This window comes from Crassostrea angulata, chromosome 10 (genome assembly GCF_025612915.1).
Source record: "Crassostrea angulata isolate pt1a10 chromosome 10, ASM2561291v2, whole genome shotgun sequence".
Lineage (NCBI taxonomy): Eukaryota > Metazoa > Mollusca > Bivalvia > Ostreida > Ostreidae > Magallana > Magallana angulata.
The window spans coordinates 43,890,110-43,911,159 of NC_069120.1; the positions used below are offsets into that span (position 1 = coordinate 43,890,110).

The 21,050-nt window shown below is 34.6% G+C and overlaps 2 protein-coding genes and 1 pseudogene across 5 annotated transcripts; 2 read left to right on the top strand and 1 right to left on the bottom strand.

Annotated features, from left to right (window-relative positions):
- Positions 1 to 26: 26 nt before the first annotated feature.
- Positions 27 to 4,455, top strand: LOC128165466 (actin-binding protein IPP-like). Of its 4 annotated transcripts, none has more exons than XM_052830052.1 (7): positions 27 to 79; positions 530 to 597; positions 712 to 950; positions 1,584 to 1,712; positions 1,969 to 2,853; positions 3,063 to 3,292; positions 3,837 to 4,455. In XM_052830052.1, the coding sequence occupies exons 2-7, from the start codon at positions 560 to 562 to the stop codon at positions 4,068 to 4,070; spliced, it is 1,755 nt and encodes a 584-aa protein (XP_052686012.1). In that variant the 5' UTR covers positions 27 to 79; positions 530 to 559; the 3' UTR covers positions 4,071 to 4,455. The 4 variants fall into 4 exon arrangements, with proteins under 4 accessions (XP_052686012.1, XP_052686014.1, XP_052686013.1 ...); XM_052830054.1 differs by having other exon boundaries at positions 31 to 74; positions 527 to 597; XM_052830053.1 differs by lacking the exon at positions 27 to 79 and adding an exon at positions 81 to 148.
- Positions 4,456 to 9,182: 4,727 nt separating this feature from the next.
- On the top strand, positions 9,183 to 12,530 carry LOC128166294 (growth/differentiation factor 8-like). The gene is made up of 3 exons (XM_052831379.1): positions 9,183 to 10,141; positions 11,220 to 11,786; positions 11,943 to 12,530. The coding sequence occupies exons 1-3, from the start codon at positions 9,586 to 9,588 to the stop codon at positions 12,146 to 12,148; spliced, it is 1,329 nt and encodes a 442-aa protein (XP_052687339.1). The 5' UTR covers positions 9,183 to 9,585; the 3' UTR covers positions 12,149 to 12,530.
- Positions 12,531 to 13,300: 770 nt separating this feature from the next.
- Positions 13,301 to 20,949, bottom strand: LOC128167789 (trichohyalin-like; annotated as a pseudogene).
- Positions 20,950 to 21,050: the final 101 nt, after the last annotated feature.

Consider the following 21,050-nt stretch of genomic DNA (forward strand, 5'->3'; position numbering starts at 1 on the left):
AGATCACGGAAAATTACTTCGGCACTTTTCGGTATTTTACATTATACCTCCGACATCGTTAGATATCACAGACACACAGGTACATAAATTTTACTAGTTGATAGAGTATTACCGTGTTCGTTAGTTGTGGTAAAGTCTTGCATGAGAGGTTGTATAATTTTTTTTTTTGTACTATACATTATAAAGAAATTCAATCGATATCTGTTTGCCTTAGCTCGAACATCAACAACCGCCACCGATATTTATTTAGCTGTTATGCTCTTTTGAGACTGTGAGAAGTGGACTGGCTTGGCAACTGTACCAGGCCACCTCTCGTTAAAAGAAAATGCATCAGTACTGGGAGTATGTAGATTTCCATCAGTACGAAGTGCAACACATGGATGGGGGGGGGGGGGGGGGGTGTCCCATTTTTGCATGTATGAGTCTGACAATACTAAGCGGGTTTACATGTAGATCTTTTTTCAGATGAACGTCCTAACCTCAAGTAACTTCAAGACCGTAAACATTGTCAATAATTATATTTTTTCAGTTGGTGCCTTGAGAACAAAATTTTGTAGAGATGGCGACTGCAAATGATGAGCATTTTATATCAAAGAGGTAATTCTTTACATTTAAAATATCATACTTCTTTGCAGGCTATGTTATCTTCTTCTTTTTTTTTTTTGCAATATATATATATAATTACATAAAACAATATGATGTATCTTTAAGCTATACACCTCAGTTTATGGAAAATTTGAAGCATCTTCTAGACAGCCAGTTATTCTGTGACATCAGTATCCAAGTTTCCACGGAAACGTTTCAAGCTCACCAAGTGGTTCTGGCTGCAGGAGGACAGTATTTCAGAGCGATGTTTGCCAGCGCTATGTATGACATAGAAAACAGGTGTATAACACTTCACGATGTGGCCCCCTCTACATTCCAGTCCCTGTTAACCTTCATTTATACAGGTGTGTACTGTATATGTGAACACTATAATATGTAGGTAATACAAGGTGCAGAAATGCTCAATTACTGTAAACAGTGATTTTTGTACAGTGTAAATTTTTGTGAAATATTCTCCCACGTTTTATTTTCCTCCCTTTCGCTCTTATTGTCAGCAGGCAAATTTAAGACTGAGCGAATTCCAATGTCTCAAATTATCTCTCTTAAAACACAACTGTGTCTTGGTGAATTCAAGACAGGGCAAAACTGCTTGCAAGTGGAGAAGGGAGAAAATAACACAATGCAAAAAAAAACCCTGTATACAGTAATAGTTTTTAAAAATTCTAAATTATTCATTGTAAAATTTGATGAATGATGAAAAATGTATTTTTATGAATTTGGACATGTTTTTGAAATAATTAGCAAATACATTACTATTGGCTTGTTGGTATATGTTGCTCAGGTGAGTGATGTGAACCATGGGCCTATAGTTAAATTTACGACACTTTGTCTATCCATTTATAACGTATAATCAACCTGTCTGTGCTATGATTTGGAGTAAACTAAAGGGTTACATACTTGATATTGATGATTACATGTATATCAGATTTGGATTCCTCCTTGATATCTGCTCTAATTTTGATGTTTCCTATTTGTAGGTGAGATTGACATCACCTGGGACAATTGTCAGGATGTTTTAGCGGCAGCAGACATGTTTGGAATCACCTGTGTAGTAACTGAATGTACAACATTCTTACAGAAACATTTAGACAGCCATAATTGTGTTGGCATGTATTTTTTCCTTTTCATATTCTATTAAACAGCTTTATTAATAATGTTTATTTTCTTTCACAAAACAAACATAAATTTTTTGTTTTGGTAAATGAATTTCCACCAAGTATGATCATGCATTATTAATATGATATGTTCACAGTACTTGGTATTTATTTTTCTCCATATTTTTAACAGCAATTTGATTCTCAAATTTCTGTTTAGATTTAACAGCAACCCACATGGATTATTTTTCTTGTTTGTGTTCTCTAGGTATTTTCCAATTTGCTGACATACATTCCTGCTCAGAACTAAAAAGTAAAGCAGAGACATTTATCCACAAACACTTTGTATCCACATCTCAGGAGGAAGAATATCTGGAATTAACAGAAAATCTTGTCGTAGAACTTCTACAAAGTGAACAGTTATGTGTATCCTCGGAAAAAGAAGTTCTCCAGGCTGCACTAAGATGGCTGCTGCATGACCCACAAAACAGGAAGTTATCGGTGTTCAACGTTCTTAACCACATCAGGTTTCCTATCATATCGGAGACAGAGCTTGAGGAATGTCTGGAGATATGTGGAAACCTCAGTATAAAGATAGCCGTGAAGAAGTTCTCACAGGACTTAATCAGTGATAGGAAGTTGTGCAACAAACTCAACCTAAGACTTGTCAAACCCCATCTAGTGCAACCTAGGAAGTCCGCGAGAAAAAATATCTATGTCATAGGAGGGTATTTCCACGCAAAGGGTGGAAGATGGAGTGATATTCACACCCTGGAAACAGTGGAAAAGTTTGATACATTTTCTCATGAGTGGGAGACGGTTCCAAGCTTACAGTATCCCAGGAACCACATGGGAACGTCAGTTGTCAATGGACAGATTTATGTTGTGGGTGGAGAGAACGAGTCTCTTATATACGACTTAGTGGAGCGGTATGACCCCATTAGCAGGCAGTGGTCCACCGCCCCACCCCTCACTCAGCCCAGGTGTGGCCATGGCTTGACCTCCCTGGGGGACTGTCTTTATGCCTTTGGAGGTTGGGTCGGAATGGAGCTGGGGGACACAGTAGAAAAGTTTGACCCTTCAACTAATGAATGGGTGACAGTGTGTAAGATGCCTACCCTTAGGTTTGAAACGGCTGTAACAGAGCTAGATGGTAAGGATTGATACTAAGATTTCTGGTGTTTCAGTACTGTCAGAAATGCAAATTGTGTTGCTTTTGCTTTGCCCCAAAATGTGTCGAGAATTATCCAGTAGATTGGTCTACTCCATATGCATAATTTTTTTAAAATAAGCAGTACACGGTATTAGTTGTGGTATTCAATAGGTATCAAAAGTATTGTACTAATAATTCTATTATTGTAGGTTTAATCTACATTATTGGTGGAATGGATAAGGACTATGGATTTGGGTCAGAACTGACAATTGTAGAAAGTTTTAACCCAGTCACAAAGGAATGGGAAGTTCTAGCTCCAATGAATACCCCACGAGCCAATGCCAGTGTAGCCACTTTAAATGGCTATATCTATGTGATGGGGGGATTTAACACAAGGGATGGAGACCTGGCCTCAGTAAAAAGATTTTCTCCAGAAGAAGTAAGAAATCAGCACAGTTCATTTCCAACTATTATTAAAATATCTACTAAGTACAGTTGAACATCGGTATCTCGAATACAGTGGATATATCGAAGTGATTTAGAAGTCCCAACCACTTATATTTTAAGTATTTTACCCTTGATATCTCAAAGTTTTTACCAAGTCCCATTTAATTCAATATACATGTAATAAGGTTTGACTGTATGTCTTATATGTACCAAGATCTTTGAAATTTAACCGAGCTTACTGTTCATAGAGCAAATGTAAGCGGTTGTTAGTCTGTCACAGTATGGTCACTAAACAACTTGTGTTAGAGATGTATTAGGTTTTCTTGATCTTACAGATTTCTCCTGAATTAGCAGTATAATGAAGGGAGGAGTTTAGAAATGGAAATTTTATGTAAATTTACTTTTTCCAGTTACCATTTCTTTTTAGGGGGAATCAAAGTTCCGAAAGTACTTACAGACTTTTATTTAAAGCTTACAAGTTTTATTCTCCATTGATTGTTAATCACACTGTAATTTTCCTCTGTCTTTGTTATCAGAATGTTTGGGAGACCATGCCGGACATGAACCAGAAGCGGACCGCGCCATGCTCCGTTAGTGTGAACGGCCTGCTGTACGTGATGGGCGGCCGCCAGTTCTTTGTCAGACTGGACATGTTCAGCTGTAACGAGACCATCAACAGCATGGAGTGCTTTGATCCCATCCTCAACCGCTGGTACGAACTTCCTGCTCTCCCCACGCCGAGATGTGAGGCTGGGGCTGTGGTTTTATAGTGAGTGTAAGTTAGTTTCAGTATGAAGAGGCGTGTTCATTAAATGATACGGATTCAGTGTTACTTAACTGTCTTTATTGCCATTTTTTCTGATTTTATGGTTTTTCAAAGATTCCATGAATCTTACAATGTTTTTTTTTTCGCATTATTTATTGATACAGTAAAATGCTTGCTTTGGTGATCATTCGGGTCGGAAGAGAGTGAGCATTGCAAGTTTACTGGGGGTATAATCTGCATAAGCAGATTATGTAAAAGATTTTAATGAAATGATCACTACTTTCAACATCCATATGTACCACCAAAGAAAACCTTTTACTGTTTTTTCTTTACATTTATTTATGAATCATTAATTATTCATACAAGTGAATAAAAGTATATAAATTATAATAAAATTTTTATTATTGATCGGCACATTTAACAAGAGGAAGACTTATGTCTTCCATATATAAAGTACCGACCAGACCCAACCTAACAGAAAGTATGCCCCAACTAAACCCTGGGTTTACTTTCTGGGTTAACTCTGGGTTTACTAGAGTGGACCCAGAGTAAACCCCAAGTAAACCCAGAGTGGACACAGAGAGTAAACCCCGATCAGAAGTATACCCTGAAAACAGACGCTACATGTGTATTCGGAATATACAAGGGGCAGGAATCACAGGCAGTAGGATGATAAGATAAAATACAGGTCTGCTTCACACTTCAGTGCGTATAGTTGACTCCAAAAGCAATTCTCGAGTAAACCCAAAGTAAACCCCGAGTGGACCCAAATTTTCAAAAAGTAAACCCAAAGTAAACCCAGAAAGTAAACCCTGGGTTTAGTTGGGGTTTACTCTGGTGTTAGGTTGGGTCTGATCGGTACTGTATGAAGGTTACCATAATTACTTCTCAAAGAAGTTCTTGGACTTTGTGCTCTCAATGCAGCTTAAGTTTTGGTCTATTAGAAACAATCCATGCCCTGTTGACCTCAAAAATGTAAAACAAGACGCCATTGCAATGAACTACATAAAGATTATTTTTTTACATGTTTATTCAGAATTTTCGAAATTCCAGATCTGTTTTTAGACCAATGTAGATCAATTGTATATTCTTTTGGTAGGTCATGTGCTGGTGAATATAACTTTAGTTTTTACTAGAATGTTGAATTTTAGCTAATCAGAGAGCTAACTTTTTAAGATATATTTAATATATAATAATTATAATGCATTATTTACATCCATCTAAGAATCATTACATCAAATATGCCTAAAAAAGTCATGAAATTATTTAAGTTATATTATCATTTTTGTTAACCAGCTTTTGAGATAAAGAGAATATTAAATTAATCTTTTATGTGAAGGTAACCATGGCAACTACATCTACTAAAATGTCTGAGGTCAATTTGCAAATCTGTAGAGTTCATGCTCTGAATGTAGCTTACTTTTCGATCGATCAAGAATAAACTTCCACACAAAGAGAACACCAAAAGAACAAAAAAAAACTTCAATGGGCGATGTAACATTATTTATCATAGCTAATATAAGATTCGCTGACAATGCATTTGAGACACAAAAGCAGTTTTTCACTTGAATACTTCAACTTGAACAATACATGCACATAAATATGCAATGAATTCATACTGAGCTCTAAATCTGTATTTTATCTCTTTGTTTGGCTTAACAAAATAATTTCAGATAGGTTACAAGCATTAAAGATATCTTCAAATATTAATGAAGTAATGCGCACATCAAATAAATTTTATGCGCAACATTTCAATCATACACTTCAAAATGGTGATTATTTTTATAAAGAACATTGCATGAATTAATGCACACGATAATTTATTTGATGCACACAATATTTTTTTATTCCAATCACAGGCACTTGACCCTTAAACTTATCTTTTACAATGTATATAATGTCCCATACTTAAATACAGAATAACTGTTATACCTTTTTATGAAAACATGTGGCTTTAAAAAGATTGCCAATTATTTGAGTTTAGGCTAATTTTGGCTCTCCATACAAATACTCTGGGCTACGTTTTACAAAATTCGTTACATGTTAGTTGTCTAGAAAGATCTTTTGTTCCTTTCAAAGTTCACACGACCGACGTCACTCGGACACGCATTCCGGGGGATTAAGGGTCGAACCAAATGTTCAATCTCAAAGGGTCAGTTATAGTTGGTCAGACTGACACCCTTTTAACACAATGCAGTATGCTTTCTAGCTAAGAAGATTTACGTGCCTTTCAACAATAGGAACCAGCAGAGTGCATTCAACACTTCCCGACAAAGGTCGCCTGACCTGAAACTGAAAAAAATATGTGTGAGAGAACTCGGAAGTTGTATATTTACAGTATGCCTTATATTATCATCAATCGGAATGCTATTTTGTTAATCAAACATCATTGAAAATTATTGAAAAGTAAATCAGCATTCTACATGAAACGAACCCGCAAAATTGGCGAAATAGTTTTGCGATCCTTACGATTTCTAAGGTCAGGGGCAAAATCAAAAGTTAAACAATTCCTGACAAAAATTAACTTTGATTTGAAAAAATAAATAAATAAATAAATAAAAATCGCCCCTATAATATACTTGTATAATGATAGTTAAATCAAAGGCTAACTGTAATATCATGTAGTCGTTACATGTCAATCCCATTCAAGTGTTTTCTTTTTATATTTCAATAGTGTTAAATAAAAATTGAGTCCATTGTACAATTACCGATGTTTTGCGACAAAATCTTCTAGGGTTCTTTCTCCCTAAAATGATATGGTTAGTTTTTAATGAACTTTAAATTGTTTTCTCAGATCACAGGCACTTGTTTCTGAGAAAAAAATTTACCCTATAGTATAATAATACAGGGTAAATTTTTTTCTTAAAAACAAGTGCCTGTGGTCTTGATGATGGGAAAGTAGAAATAAAATGTTATAAATGATAATTCGAGACAAATTATTCTGTTCAGACCACAGATGCTTGGTTCTCCTTCAAAATGACAACATTATACAAAACTCTTGACTTTTGACAAGATCTATTTCGACGGAATTCGAGAAAATTATGTGTCTTGCAGTCGCCTTGAAATTTTCTGATTATCTATCGTCAGATAATTACGTGGCGGTCGTAATGTAAAATTGTGATCGTCGTTTATTTGCGCATGCGCTAGATATTAGCTGGATAATGAACACCTCCACGAAGCGAGACACCAGCTTGTTACTGCTGCAACTTTCTTATTAAGGAATCTTATAACGGCTCCGATTTTATATAACATTGGGTCTTCATGGTCCCCCCAACCCCTACCCCGAATTTTATGATTTGGGGAAAAAAATTTTTGCTTGTCAAGATTTCTGAAAAAAAATTTTTGCTTGTCAAGATTTCTGAGGATTAGTCTCCCCCCCCCCCCTTTCAATTTGCTTCCGACGCCACTGTACATACATGTGGCATTACGAAAAAAGGGGGCGGGTCGGATAAGTTACACGCCCAATCTTCGAAAATGTAGTTGTGTAGTACATGTACTCATAAATGAAGCTTCTTCAAGCTTCGGAAAGAATAGCAGGAGAGTTTGAAACGGGCTGCCCAGAGAATAGATGTACACTGGCGTCGGAAGCAAATTGAAAGTGGGGGGGGGGGGGCTAATCCTCAGAAATATTGAGGAAAAAGTAATTCCAAAAATCATGGAAATCCTAATCCGGGGGGGGGGGGGGGGTATACCTACACTTCCAAAATAAAAAAAAAGATTACTTAAATTTTTCCCCCCCAAAATCATGAAATTCCTAATCCGCGGGGGGGGGGGGGGGGGGGCTAGTATGCTTCTGAATCCAACTTCTCAATCTTTTAAGGTGAATTTCGGAACAATATTCTTTCCTGCGAGAAAAAGTGGGGGGGGGGGGGGGGGGGGCTGAACCCTCTATCATGCTATGTTTCTAATGGTAAGGTATATCTTTGCAAAAAAAGTGGGGGGACTAAGCCCCCCCCTAGCCCCCCCCCCCCCCCGGTTCCGACGCCTATGATGTATATCATCTAATGAATATAAAAATAAGACAAAAAACAACTTGATTAAATCACAATGTTCAATTCATGTAGTTTATATTAAGAAGTCTTTTTTTATCTAGTTCTGTTATATACAAGAAAGGAATTTGAAAAAAAAAATAGTCGTTCTCAGTAAAAGGTCTTAACAAGCTTACATCTAGCGATCTCTTATACTAGTATTTCTTTATGCATGTAGGCTGTCTTAATTGAAAATTAAAAATCTCTCTTTAAATTTGTCTCTTTAAATTAAATCCAACGTAATCGTAGTTTTCATTAAAACTTCGATATGCTTAGAAATGCAACCGCATATAAATTTAATAAAGTGCAGCGATTCTGTTATTTTAGAATCAGAATTTATGCATGCAACGTTGCACGTGCGTATCTATGGCACCAAGCAGTTTCTGTAAGGACCTTCACCCCTATGCACGCTAAAATCCAAAAGAAGGCCTCTAGGGCTTTCGGGCTTTCAAAGGTCGGCAGTATGTCGTTTATTAATAAAAACAATATTTTTTTTATATCTTTTTAGTATCTGGATCAAAAAGAAATTATCAAAAGAAATAAATAGCGTCTAGAACTTTATAAATAAAGTCTTCTATTATTACATTACGACTTGTGAATTAATATTCTGGAACTTCCAAATTGCACTTCTCTTTAAGCTTGAAATGTTTACTAGCGCTTTTAACAAGAACGCGTTCTTGAAGGGCTCTTTCCTGAAGTAGGCAAATAAGATCGCATGCCTTTGTACATGTATGCTGTTTCGCGTAATTACCATTACTTTCATTATTATATGAAAAAGAGGGTTTTTTTCCAATTATGACACAAAACATTGTTTTGTATGGCGTTTTCCTTTACTTGTGTTCTTACACTGAATAACCCTGTTTCACAGTTGAGAAGTTTAAAAACTTGCTTATTGTGTTTACTTCTAACAATATTCATATGAAAACAGTTCGTCTTAAAAAATAATTGCTTAACCTGTTCATGTTCAAGCGTGTCACCAATTCCACTCACATTCTAATGAAATGTTTGAAGACGCTTTGTGTACATTGGGAAATAATTGGGACAAAAATAAGGAGATTAAAATATTAATTCTAATATTGACCTGACTTAAAAAAAAAACAGCGAATGTTTAATCGCAATCCTTCCACGGACTAATTAAGTAAACGCTTATATTACATGCAGAGAGCAAACTGATTAATTGGGTGGTAGACAAAAACGAAACCAGACGTAACACAGGGTATGAATCAATCGAGAATTTGTTTTTTGATGGACAAACGTATTGCCTCATCAGGAACAAGCAACCTTTGGACTCTACGAATGCTATGATGCAAGGTCTCCAAAACATCACGTGGGTATATACCGGTATAAGGAACGAGTTCTGATTGGCGTATTGCACCACACCCCCAGCAGTTTCTTCGCACATCTTTTGTGAAAATAGCAAATTTTTACCTTATGCCGATATCAACTGTTCCTTTGTTGTAGATGTGCTAACGGACGAAAGTTCTACAAACAATGTGGATTTTTGGTATTTTCTCGTTGTTTTGTGTTTTACCCTGCAGCTCGTTTTTCTTGTCAGAACTACTATGGACTGATAGCAGTGAAACAGAAAAACGCGGCAATGAAACAACGGATGAACTGAAGACGCTGAAACAGCAAAATGCTACATTTAATGGGAGTATTGACCTTATCAAAAACGCAGACAACTTTACCGAAGAGAGTAATATCTCTACAGAACAATCAAGTACAAGTGCTGCACTCACTGTTACTCCCCTGGGAAGGAATACAACAGAAAATACAACAGAGAATACAAAAGAATATCATGATACAGCGGACGAGGAAGAAGAGCAAAAGGAAGAGGAACGAATGCACATCGAGTATATAAAAAGGCAGCTAATGGCTAAATTGCGTCTTTCCTCCGCGCCCGTGTCCAAGAGTGACGCGTCGGTCCTGCCCTTAGCGGAGTTGGGGAGGGGTTTCCTTCAGACCCAGCATGACCAAGGACAAAAGAAATACAAGCCGCATCACTTTTACGCCAAGGCGCTGCAAATCTACGTCATAGGAAACGACGGTAAACGCCATTTTCTATTTCCCTTTTAATAATTTTCATTTACCAAATACGTTGAGTGTATTTTGCAAGTGAAATATTTTATTTAAAATCGTGATTTGATTTTACGTTTCAGTCAAGGATCGTAAGCAAACTTTATAATATTTGTCCTATATGTGTAACCCTTTGACCACACGAGGTTGCATTTAACCAGTTTTAACAAGATACGGTTCCGTGTTATAACTTTATGTTACACTTCACTGTATACTTCTGTCCGATTCCGTCAAATCACTTGTTTATGTGCAATGTTTAATCAGAATAATCTTCTATTTTCCGTTCTAATATCATGGTTATAATGAGGGTACTCATAATTGGCATCACTGTTGTTTTCCACTATATAGCAAAAGCGTTATAATTGACAATTTGTTTTGATGTTTTATCGGTACTTTAAGCAAGCAGCTTATTCTTGACAAGAATCTAACAAGAAAAGTGTATAATAAGCAAACATTCAGCGTAGAAAGATAGAAAATTAATATCACACTTGAGACAACTTTCCAAAATACGTTTTCACTCATGCTACGCGTGCGTTAAAAAGCGTGCCCCGCTCGTAGTTAGACAATAAGATTTGTTATTCTTTCATGTTAAATACTGATTGGTTAAGACGCAGTTCATAATCCGTTCTATTACCCTCAGCGTTAGCAACGCACTTAGCAACGGGTTACATTAAAAATTGTTACATGCGCGAAAATTTATGCGCGTACGGTTCGTTGTAGAATTCACGTTATTCCTATATAAAAGCAGTAAAGTTTTCTTTAAAATTAAGACATCCAGTATAATAAAATAAATAGTGCCTGTTTGGGAGGGTAACTGTTGAAATTGACACCCCTCGAAAACCATTTTCAACTTCCGCTTCGCGTCGGTTGACAATGGTTTTCCCGGGGTGTCAATTTCAACTGTTACCCTCCCAAACAGGCACTATTTATATAATATTGCGATAGACCATAAAAAAAACCCGTTCAATTTCTCTTAAAATATTGTTAACATATGTAGAAAAAATATTCATGAACCAATAGTTTTAAAGAATTTTGCTATTCTTCCTCAGAAACGGAGAACTGCAGTTACCGGAAGTCGGCCGGTTGCTACTATTTTGACGTCAATGGAAAGGTGCCAGCCAGTGATGTCCAAAAAGCCGAACTGTGGATCTATAAACTCTTCTACCACCGAGATCCAGTGGTCCAGACTTTTGTTGTATCGGAACTCGGAAGAACCAATAGAGCGGAACGGAAGGTTCGTCCACGCAACATCATAAATAGGTTCGAGACCAAAATTAAGCACGGTTGGCTGAAAATTGACGTCACAGAGACAGTTGTACGGTGGCTACAAAAACCCGCTAGGAACGATGGGATATCTATACTGTGTAAAGGATGTCAAAGGAAGAATCACAAGACAATATTTAGTTCTAAATATGATTCCATGCCATTCCTGGCAATAACAACTAGAAAAAGTCACAGGAGTCGGCGCTCAAAGCGGTCTGCGCCTGTGGCATGTTCACTGGGATATGAGGGGTGTTGTTTGGCGCCTCTAGAGATCAACTTTGACGAAATCGGTTGGACTGGAATTATAGCTCCAAAAAAGTTGAACTATGCTTATTGCAAAGGCTCATGTAATGGTAGGTGTTAGCTCTGTTGAATTTCTTTACTGACACTTTTAAAGTCTCGGCTAATTGTAAAATACATATGTAGCAGAATTTTCTGATTTTTGTAAATTCATAGGTATTTTACAAATTAATATTCTAATTACACGAAACAATATTTGTTTATTTCAGACGAAATCGACGCCCACAGTAATCACAGCAAAATGGTACAAGAGTACCGATACTCCAATGTCGCAACGGACAAAGAAAGGCGGGAAATGACGCCATGTTGTGCCCCAATATCATTTTCCGCGCAGTCCATGTTAATAAGGATCGATTCTACAGTAATCCATCAGAATATCCCGAACCTGATACCGACTGCATGCGGGTGTCTGTGATGATGTTTGGACGATGACAAATAAGGATATAGGGCAAGCAACGATCAATGCAATTAAACTACGATCAAGCCATTATTTTTATTTGTTTTCTATGAAAATAATTATTGTTACCATTGTTACGGAGTAAATATGATAGTATATATATCACAAATCCTCAAAAATATAGAACATTTAAATCTCGATATTTTTTATATTGACCTTGTGTGTAGATAACACTATCCAACTTCTGCGTCTTTTGGTCCGTTATGACAATCGGCTAACTTTGAGAGGATTTTCATTTTCATAGAAACGTTGACGGTGGAATTTTTAGAATCTCTACATTTACATGTAGGATGTTATTTTGTTTGTTGATTTTCATGTAAATAAATTATAATTCTTTGTAGATGCATTTGTATATATTTTTTACCATAAGCACTTGCGTTATATAAACAATACCTTCGATCAGCACTGCTACACATTTGAGGCAATATTCGGTATGCTGATGTATCCGACTTTAAATTTTGTCTACTTTTTTTTCGGCAGCCGTGTTTCGTTATCAAGAAATGTATTTTATCGGAAAGGGTGGGGGCGTAATCTTTGTCAAAGAGAGATCAAATCTCAAGATGGTTCAATTTTCATTCATTAGTTAATACACTGTAATACCTAGAAAGTAAAAAAAAAAAGCAAGAAAAAAAAAATATAAATGAAATAAGTTAAAGTTACAGTCCAGTTTCAGTAATAAATTTATTTATATATTCATATACAAACAAAATACATTAAAATTTAATGTATTATTTTATTATATAATTAGTTTCTAGAAAGAACCAGCTTTCTTAATCACATGATGACGTAGACAAATACACCGGTACATATGTACCCAGTTAATGAAAGCATATATTAAATTTTAACTAGGTCCTAGGGTATTTAAATTTCTATGCTACATTGTACATGTCTGATTTGTTTGTGTTAAAAAAATGATTTAAGAATGTTAATCTAATGGCAGAAATGGTGGAATACAAACGTCTGCGTTTGAAAGTTAAATGACAACTGGACGGAATTATGAGAAGAAGTAAAATTTGTACAAAGACCTTGATACGCTGTCAACAAATCTGGGCTCTTATGATTCAACAAAAATGACAGATAATGATTCATGGGCATAGTTTTCCCACTCCTGCTGTTTCCCTGGGGTTTTATTGTGCTGTACTTGACAACAGCAAGGTCATGATCGAAGGTGCTAGATTGTTGCTGAGTAGGAGAGATTTCTATCATTCCTAAAAGTACATTAGGGGAGAATGTTATACATGTATTGCGCGACCCTTTCTAGGAAGCCTTTGCCTTGGCTTCTTCTTTCTGTGCTGTCAAGTCCTCCAATTCTTCAATCATGGCAGATGCCTGCAGAACAAGGATGCTATTGTTATGGCTAAGATTTCAGTCATTGCAAAATAATCAAGTGCTTATTTTTCAAATAATTTGAAAACAATGGATTGAGAACTTTGATATATGGATCGACTCAATCATACAGATTAAGAGATTAATCCTTTGGAAATGTTCACGTATTTGTAAATCACTTTGATGATTTACTCCAGTATTTTAGAACTATAAAGCTTGGTTTTTTTTTAACCAATCAGCGACTAAAACACTTTTTTAAAAAATGTATAACAATAAAAAAGAGAAATACACAAAAACTAGTTGGATAAAAAAATATATAAATAAAATGTATCGTTAATTGGATAAAAAGCAGGCATGTTCTAATTAAGTTAGATTAATGTATACACATATTACACAAAATGTCCTTTATTAAATATGATTTATCAGTAACTTTCAAAGCACAAAAATCAAAAGTCTATACCTGGCATATACTAGTATTTTGGCAATGAGAAAAGTTGCATTACCAAATCTTTTCATACTCATTATAGATTTATAACAGTTTGTAATACTTATATTTATTATAATATTATTAGTTCAAATGTTATTCTCCATTCTGGATAACTTTTTTGCATAGTATTCCAGCATTTACTTTTCTTTAAGGTGTATTGCTTAAGAATTTCATAATTCTAATGGAAGTAAATCCAAGAAGTTTTAATGTTTTTCTTTTTTGAAGAGAGAGGATGGCTGCAAAATATTCACAAATTTCATTAAGAATTTATTTCTTTGATCCAACCATCTAAACATGAAATTCAAATAAAGGCTAATGATTAATTTTTTTGTTTAATACCAATACATGTACATGAAGTTATGAAAGCACTATATGTATTATACTATACATTTAAGGTCTTGTAGACTTACTTACCCACACATAAAAAGTAGCAGCCCCAGCTGACACGTCCCTGACCTCTTCAAGGTCAAACTCCTCTAACAAGGCCTTTGCTCTTTTTGCAGGAGCTACAGGAATTTTTTCTGGCTTGCATTCAATGCAGCGACGCTTCAAGCTTTCTTTTCCTGTTTTTCCGACCAAGGCTTGTACAGATTTCCAGATCTGATATTGGAAACATTAATTCAAATGAATAAACACCCTACTTTTAACAAATACATTTGTAACTTGCAAAAAGTAAACTGCTCATAATTATTGTGTATGTATGAACCAACTGAATACAGAACCTTCGTTTCTTTTTCCTGGTGGCCTAGCAACAAGAAAGTTGCAGTCATGACCTTATGAACCACAGCTGGAGGATTCTGGTAGCTTCTGATCTCAGCCACAGTTGCCTGCTTCAGCTCCAAGATCTCGTGGCGGATACGCTCTAGTCGTTTCAGCCGTGTCAGCAGTTTAGAAGCCTCGCCCAGTTCCTTGGCCAAAGGGACTTCAAGACCATGCTTCTTGATTGCATTAATGGCCTTTTCGAGTTCTTCTAGTTCTCGCTTTGTCATAGCACGTTTCAAATCTACAAAAAAAGTGACTGTAGTCTTCAGAAAAAAATATATAAATATAATTGTTTAATGTAAAGTGTGCAAACTTCTAATAATTAAAACGTACCTTATCTTTTACTATTTTATGCAAATCATAATTTTAGAATATCAAATTTTAGACAGATTTGAAAGATACCACAGCATAATCACAATTTCTAGAATTAATATAATCTATCCTCATTTCCAAGGAAATTGATAAAGATGAAATATAACAGGAGCACTTACCGTCTCTGACAAGGAGTTCCTTCAGAATTTTCTCTGCTTTGACAAGGTCCATATCTGTGTCCTCCAGCTTCTCCTTCTTGAACTCAGTAATGTTGTAGTCCAGCTGGTAGCGGTCTCGACTTTTGATGGCCACTTTCAAATTATACCTCAGCTTCCTATGTCTCTCATCTATCATCCAATGTAAAATACAGACACTCAAACACAAAATTCAAATCAAACTCAAGTCAGCAACTATGATACATTTATGTATTCATCTAAATTAATCAAATGGAGTAAAACTTTGATAGGACTTTAGTATTAATCTATCATTCTCTTCTAGTAAGATCAAGAAAATATGAAACCCAATACATGGGCTCTTCTTAAATTTGGAATGTTTAGGAAATCTTCTATTATGGACCTTATTTGATTATCTGTTGATATTCATACTGACCTTGTAACCTTTTGCGTAACCTCTTGGCCTCTTCTTCAGATCCCCCTTTGTTTTTCAGTTTATCCAACTCTTCCTTAGTCTTTTTCTCCTTCTCTTCTGCATCCTACAGGGTATGACAGTTAAGTTTGAAATTATGAAGCTTAGTGTACCTTTCGTTTGAATTTATGAAACTTTTTTTTTTTAAATCTACTATTCTGATTTATCAAGTTTCAACTTGACTATTGAAATCAACTTCAATAGGGAGTTAAAATATGAAATTCTCCTACAGGGATTTTTAAAGCACTTAATCAATTATGGACTCATAATATATTCTCCTCAAAGCAATAAAAATTTTGGAGCATTTTTTTTTCCTCTGTTGATAAGTTGAACTCATCAGATTTATTTTCCCGGACCTTTGCGAGTTTCTCCACATCTTTGTACAACTCTTCTTCCTCTTTCCTTCTTCGTTCCTCTTCCTCCCTCTGTTTTTTCTCCAACTCCCTTAATCTTTCAGATTCCTTTAAATAATTTACAAAACAAATTAAGGTTTTTGCAATAAACACATTGAAAGTATAAACTTCACTGTACGTTTAACAGTCTGATTAAAACCTCAGCTCTCCATCTATCGTCAGACCGCTGCATGATTTCATAAAAATTCATAATTACAGGTATAAAACTATACATGTAGCTTATTGCTATTTTTACAATGCTGAAACTGTTACCTCTTCTTCTTCCCTTCTTCTTCTTTCTTCCTCCTCTTGTTTACGCCTCTCTGAACAAAAGTAATGCAAAAACAGAGTATCAGTAAAATTGTCAAAGGGCTGCAACTCTATTATGGTAGATGCTTATTATTTTCAATTACACTATATTACATTCTGGAAAGGAAAGCTATATCTGATTATCAAATTAACATATGCAAGTACATGTATTATGAATGGCAACATTTTTTTTATTATCTTTCTATATTTATATTTTTTTCCATGGAAAATGTAAGATGAATTAACTTAAAATTTAAAACAAAAAAAACATAGTTTACATCTTTATCATTCAAAATGGCAAAATATATAAGAAAAATGGAATGCAAAGTAAATGATAAATAAATTGTATTCTGTTTATATAGCTAAATTATATAAAAGAAAGAAATAATTATATGTTGTATTGAATCAGGTTTTTTTTTCCTGGTAAAATATCTAAATGTACAGTCCCCAAAACATTCTACTTTCCCACTTGAACCATTGTACGGTGAGTTAAAGGTGAGCCCATTCTGAGCGAACGGTGAGTGCACTCTGAGCCAACAGTGAGCGCACTCTGAGCCAACAGTGAATGCATATGAACAGTGAATGATGAGCAAACGCAGAGCGCAAACACAAGCACAAAGGAATAATGAACGCATAGTGAATGCACCATGAACAATATGTGAATGTTATGTGAGCGCAAGATGAACGATTTATTTGGTGTGTCTCAGGAGTTGTCCTTACATTGTGTTTCGTCGGTTATAAAAAAAAAATAGTATGTATTGTTATGAGCCTAAATATAATATTATTTGATTGAACGATAAGTGAACACTGAATGAAGGTGAGTGCAAAGTAAACGCTTTGTGAGCGCATGCTGAATGCACGGTGATCGCAAATGGATTAGAGTGGAGAGCGCAAGGGAATCCACAGTGAACGCACTGGGAGCGACGGTGAACCCACAGAATAATTGGAAAGTAGAACATTTCAGAGACTGTACCTTTTATATGATGTATTTTCAACATTCATCCACAAATTCACTTGTGCAAATCTAGCGTCTGTAATAAATTACTTTTACAAATACACAATATTAACGACCATTTATATTTGGATGATAAGAAAAAGGTAATTGAGGCTTGGATTTAGAAAGACATCAAGTACATTGTAAAGAGACTGTGATAATTATATATAAATTCTGTGTTTATATAATCAATGCATGCATGGAATTTCTGATACTTTGACCTCTCTTCTTGTCATCAGGCATATCGGTATATATCACAACTGTCAAAAAAACATTACACAAAATACACTGTTATCTGTAACCCTGACATATTCTACAAAGCAAGCAAATAAAAAAATATATATATACAAGTGCATAATAGTGAGGTCCCAGAATTTTCCCAAAAAATAAAATGATTACTTGTGCTTTGGATTTTAATTTTATGTATTGAACCATCCCATTTCATTCAGATATGTTGCATACAAAGTGTTGGCATGCCAAACTTCATTCATATAGCATTAAAAGAAACACATCAATTAAATGCTGCATTAATTGACCTCTTTCTCGATCCTTCTCCTTATCTTCCTCCATATTGCTGATGTCTCCCTCATCAACAATGGCTGTTGTCATAGTTTATAATACAGTATCATTTTTTAAAATAATTAGTAAAATCAGTAGTTCATATCTGTCAATAAATTAGTATTGTTATTATTCTTTTTTAGCAGCTTTTGGATGTTAATCAAATCTATGTATTGAAATGATAAATGATAAAAAGATGTTTTTTAAACATGTTTTAGACAACGACTCACCTTCATCCTCAAGTTGTCTCTTTCTTTGCAATTCTTCATTTCTCTTTTGTTCCTTAAAAAAGAAACACATTCATTTTTTAATGAGCAACTCAATAATGAAAATAAATAATACCAGAAGACACTTGCAGACGAATTATTGTTGCTGTACATATTTGTGATTCATATGGATAGCTAATACATCTAAGACTTTAGATAGTTCAGTGCTGGAGCACCATACTAGTGATGAGAGCATTTACAATATTGGTAAAGAAGAAAGATATTTCAAAGATTATAGCATATACCTCGTCTTGTCTCCTCCTCTCTTCATCTCTCTTTTTCTTTAACCTCGCCACCTCCTCCTCTGCCAACCTTTCTCTCCTCATTCGATCTGGAATATAATATTAAATCTGGTAAATTACATCTACATATACAATAAATGGAGAGAGAAAGAATGAAACGGATAGGAAGGAGAGAGTATGCATTTTATACAATAATTCATCATCACCCATTCATACCAGCCTTTTAATGTGACAAATGAAACAAAAAAAATCACCTTCTCTCTCCTTTTCCTCTTCCATTTTCTCTGACTGAAGATCCAGTCTATTGGGAATATTGCATAACATGACTTCTATTTCAGCAAATGCCACAGGACTGCCAGGAACAGGTCGACATTAAACAAACTCATCCCACTTCTTCTTGGAAAAATGACGGCCATGAACAGTCTGAACAAACCACCTACAACACATAATGTGTAAAAGACCAAAATTCATTCTTCAGTCTTGAATTCTAAAGACTAAACAATCACTGAAAATTAGCTCATTCTTATAACCTGTACTTCATATTTTCACTAACAAAATGAAATACTGTAGAAGCAGAAATATTCATTGAGGATTTAATTTTGTTATTTTCATTGGCAGTAAAAATCAACATACTTAATTCATGACAAATTTTTAACCCAAATATAAATGAATACTAAGAGATTACGATATGACGAAATTAAATGCCAAAGAAATCTTATTTCGCTTAAAAACAACAAAATTTTGACCCAACGAAAATACGTGCTTCTACATTATATTACCAATATTGGTCATTGACCGAATTTGTTAATAGTTAAATATAATCACTGAGCTTCATCCTGTGATATTGTATCCTTGTGATTCACATCAATCATGGAAAACTCCCATCTGAAATCCTGAATCAGGAAGAATCGTCGGTCCATTTCCTGAAGGAGGTTATACAGTTCCGAGGGCTCGCAGTAGCTGCCATGTATACAAGCATATTTCATGGACTCCATAACCTACAAAATATTATTTCAAAACTATTAAATCTATTAAACATTGAATTGTTAATTTTAATTTAGTAAAAGAAAGATTCAAATGGTAAAAGAAAACTAATATTTATTTTATCTAAATTAATTGACTAAATATTTATACGGAAGTCTGAATTAAAGATCCATGCCAATATAACTTTGTGCATTCCACAGGATGGTTCAATAACAATGTTTACATCATAAAATACATCTTTTAAATAGAAAAATTCATCAAAGTCTAATGGTGTTTTATTATAAAAAGCACAACAAGTAATCAATTACACCAAAGTTCTTTGGTTTAGCTTTCACTTATGCCAACCTGAAGATTTACACAAATCTCCACATTTGATATAATTTTAATATCCAGTAAACAATCTAAATTTCTCTAATATACAACCTGTATTTTTCTGTCATCATTGTTATTTGAAAGTTATTCTTCAATATACCAGAACTAAAATTTTAATAATGTTTGACCTCCAATTCAGATACTGTATTTTTTACAAGCCAACTAGAAAATCTCCATCTGCATGTATGCATAAATTTTAAGCTATATATACATTCATAAAAAATTACTACACAATTTCACTTGCCTGTGGTAAACTGATACCCCCCATGCGTAGGTCTCCGTGCAGAATCTGCATCTGTATGGGAGACAAGTTCCCTTTCCCATCTGTGTCATAGTTATTGAATATGGTTTCCAGAACCACTCTCTCATCTAAGAGACCACCCATGTTTATATATTCACTTAAAAAAAAAATGACATCATCAACATCATAATGACATAATATACTCTCTTCTTTGAACACTTAAACTATTCACTCAAATTCTAAGAGTACCTTTACATATCAAGTTTTCTAATATATTTGATTGGGAAAAAAAAAACAAATCTCAGTTTTAAAACATTTTTGATATCACATTTTGACAAAAATCAAAGATGATATTAGATTTATTTGGTATTCTTAATAAATGCTGAAATAACTTTTTAGTCATCTTGTCATTTATTTATAGATTAAGTACTTCAAACACAACCGGATATGATGGCATATGATTGGAAATTCATTATTAAATCATGCCATTTAAGAAGCATAACATACCGTATATTGATTATCATATAACAATTTGAAAACTGAAAGTTTTCAATGAAAAATAAAATGAAGGGTAAATTTTGAAATGCGTTTGGAGCATATAGCTTAATGTATAACATTTAAAACGCAACGATTTATTGTATTTCTTACACGAATAAATTGCTAAACGTTGCTAGTCTAAATTATATCAAAAACACTGAATAAATTGCTAAACGTTGCTAGTCTAAAGTATGTCAAAAACACTGTTTTACCTCTTTTTTCTTCATATATCTAAACTTCTTGGCGAATGTTTTCGTTGGGGGTAGCCATTTGTAAACAATCGTTATCCCGAAAGAAAAAAAGAAAACGAGTTTTAATTGGACTAAGGATTTGTATCAGCCAATCAAAATATTCTTTACATATTTCGCTTCCTGATGGAACATACTAAAGACCTGAAATACTAATGACCTGAAAGACCTGAAAGACCTGAAAT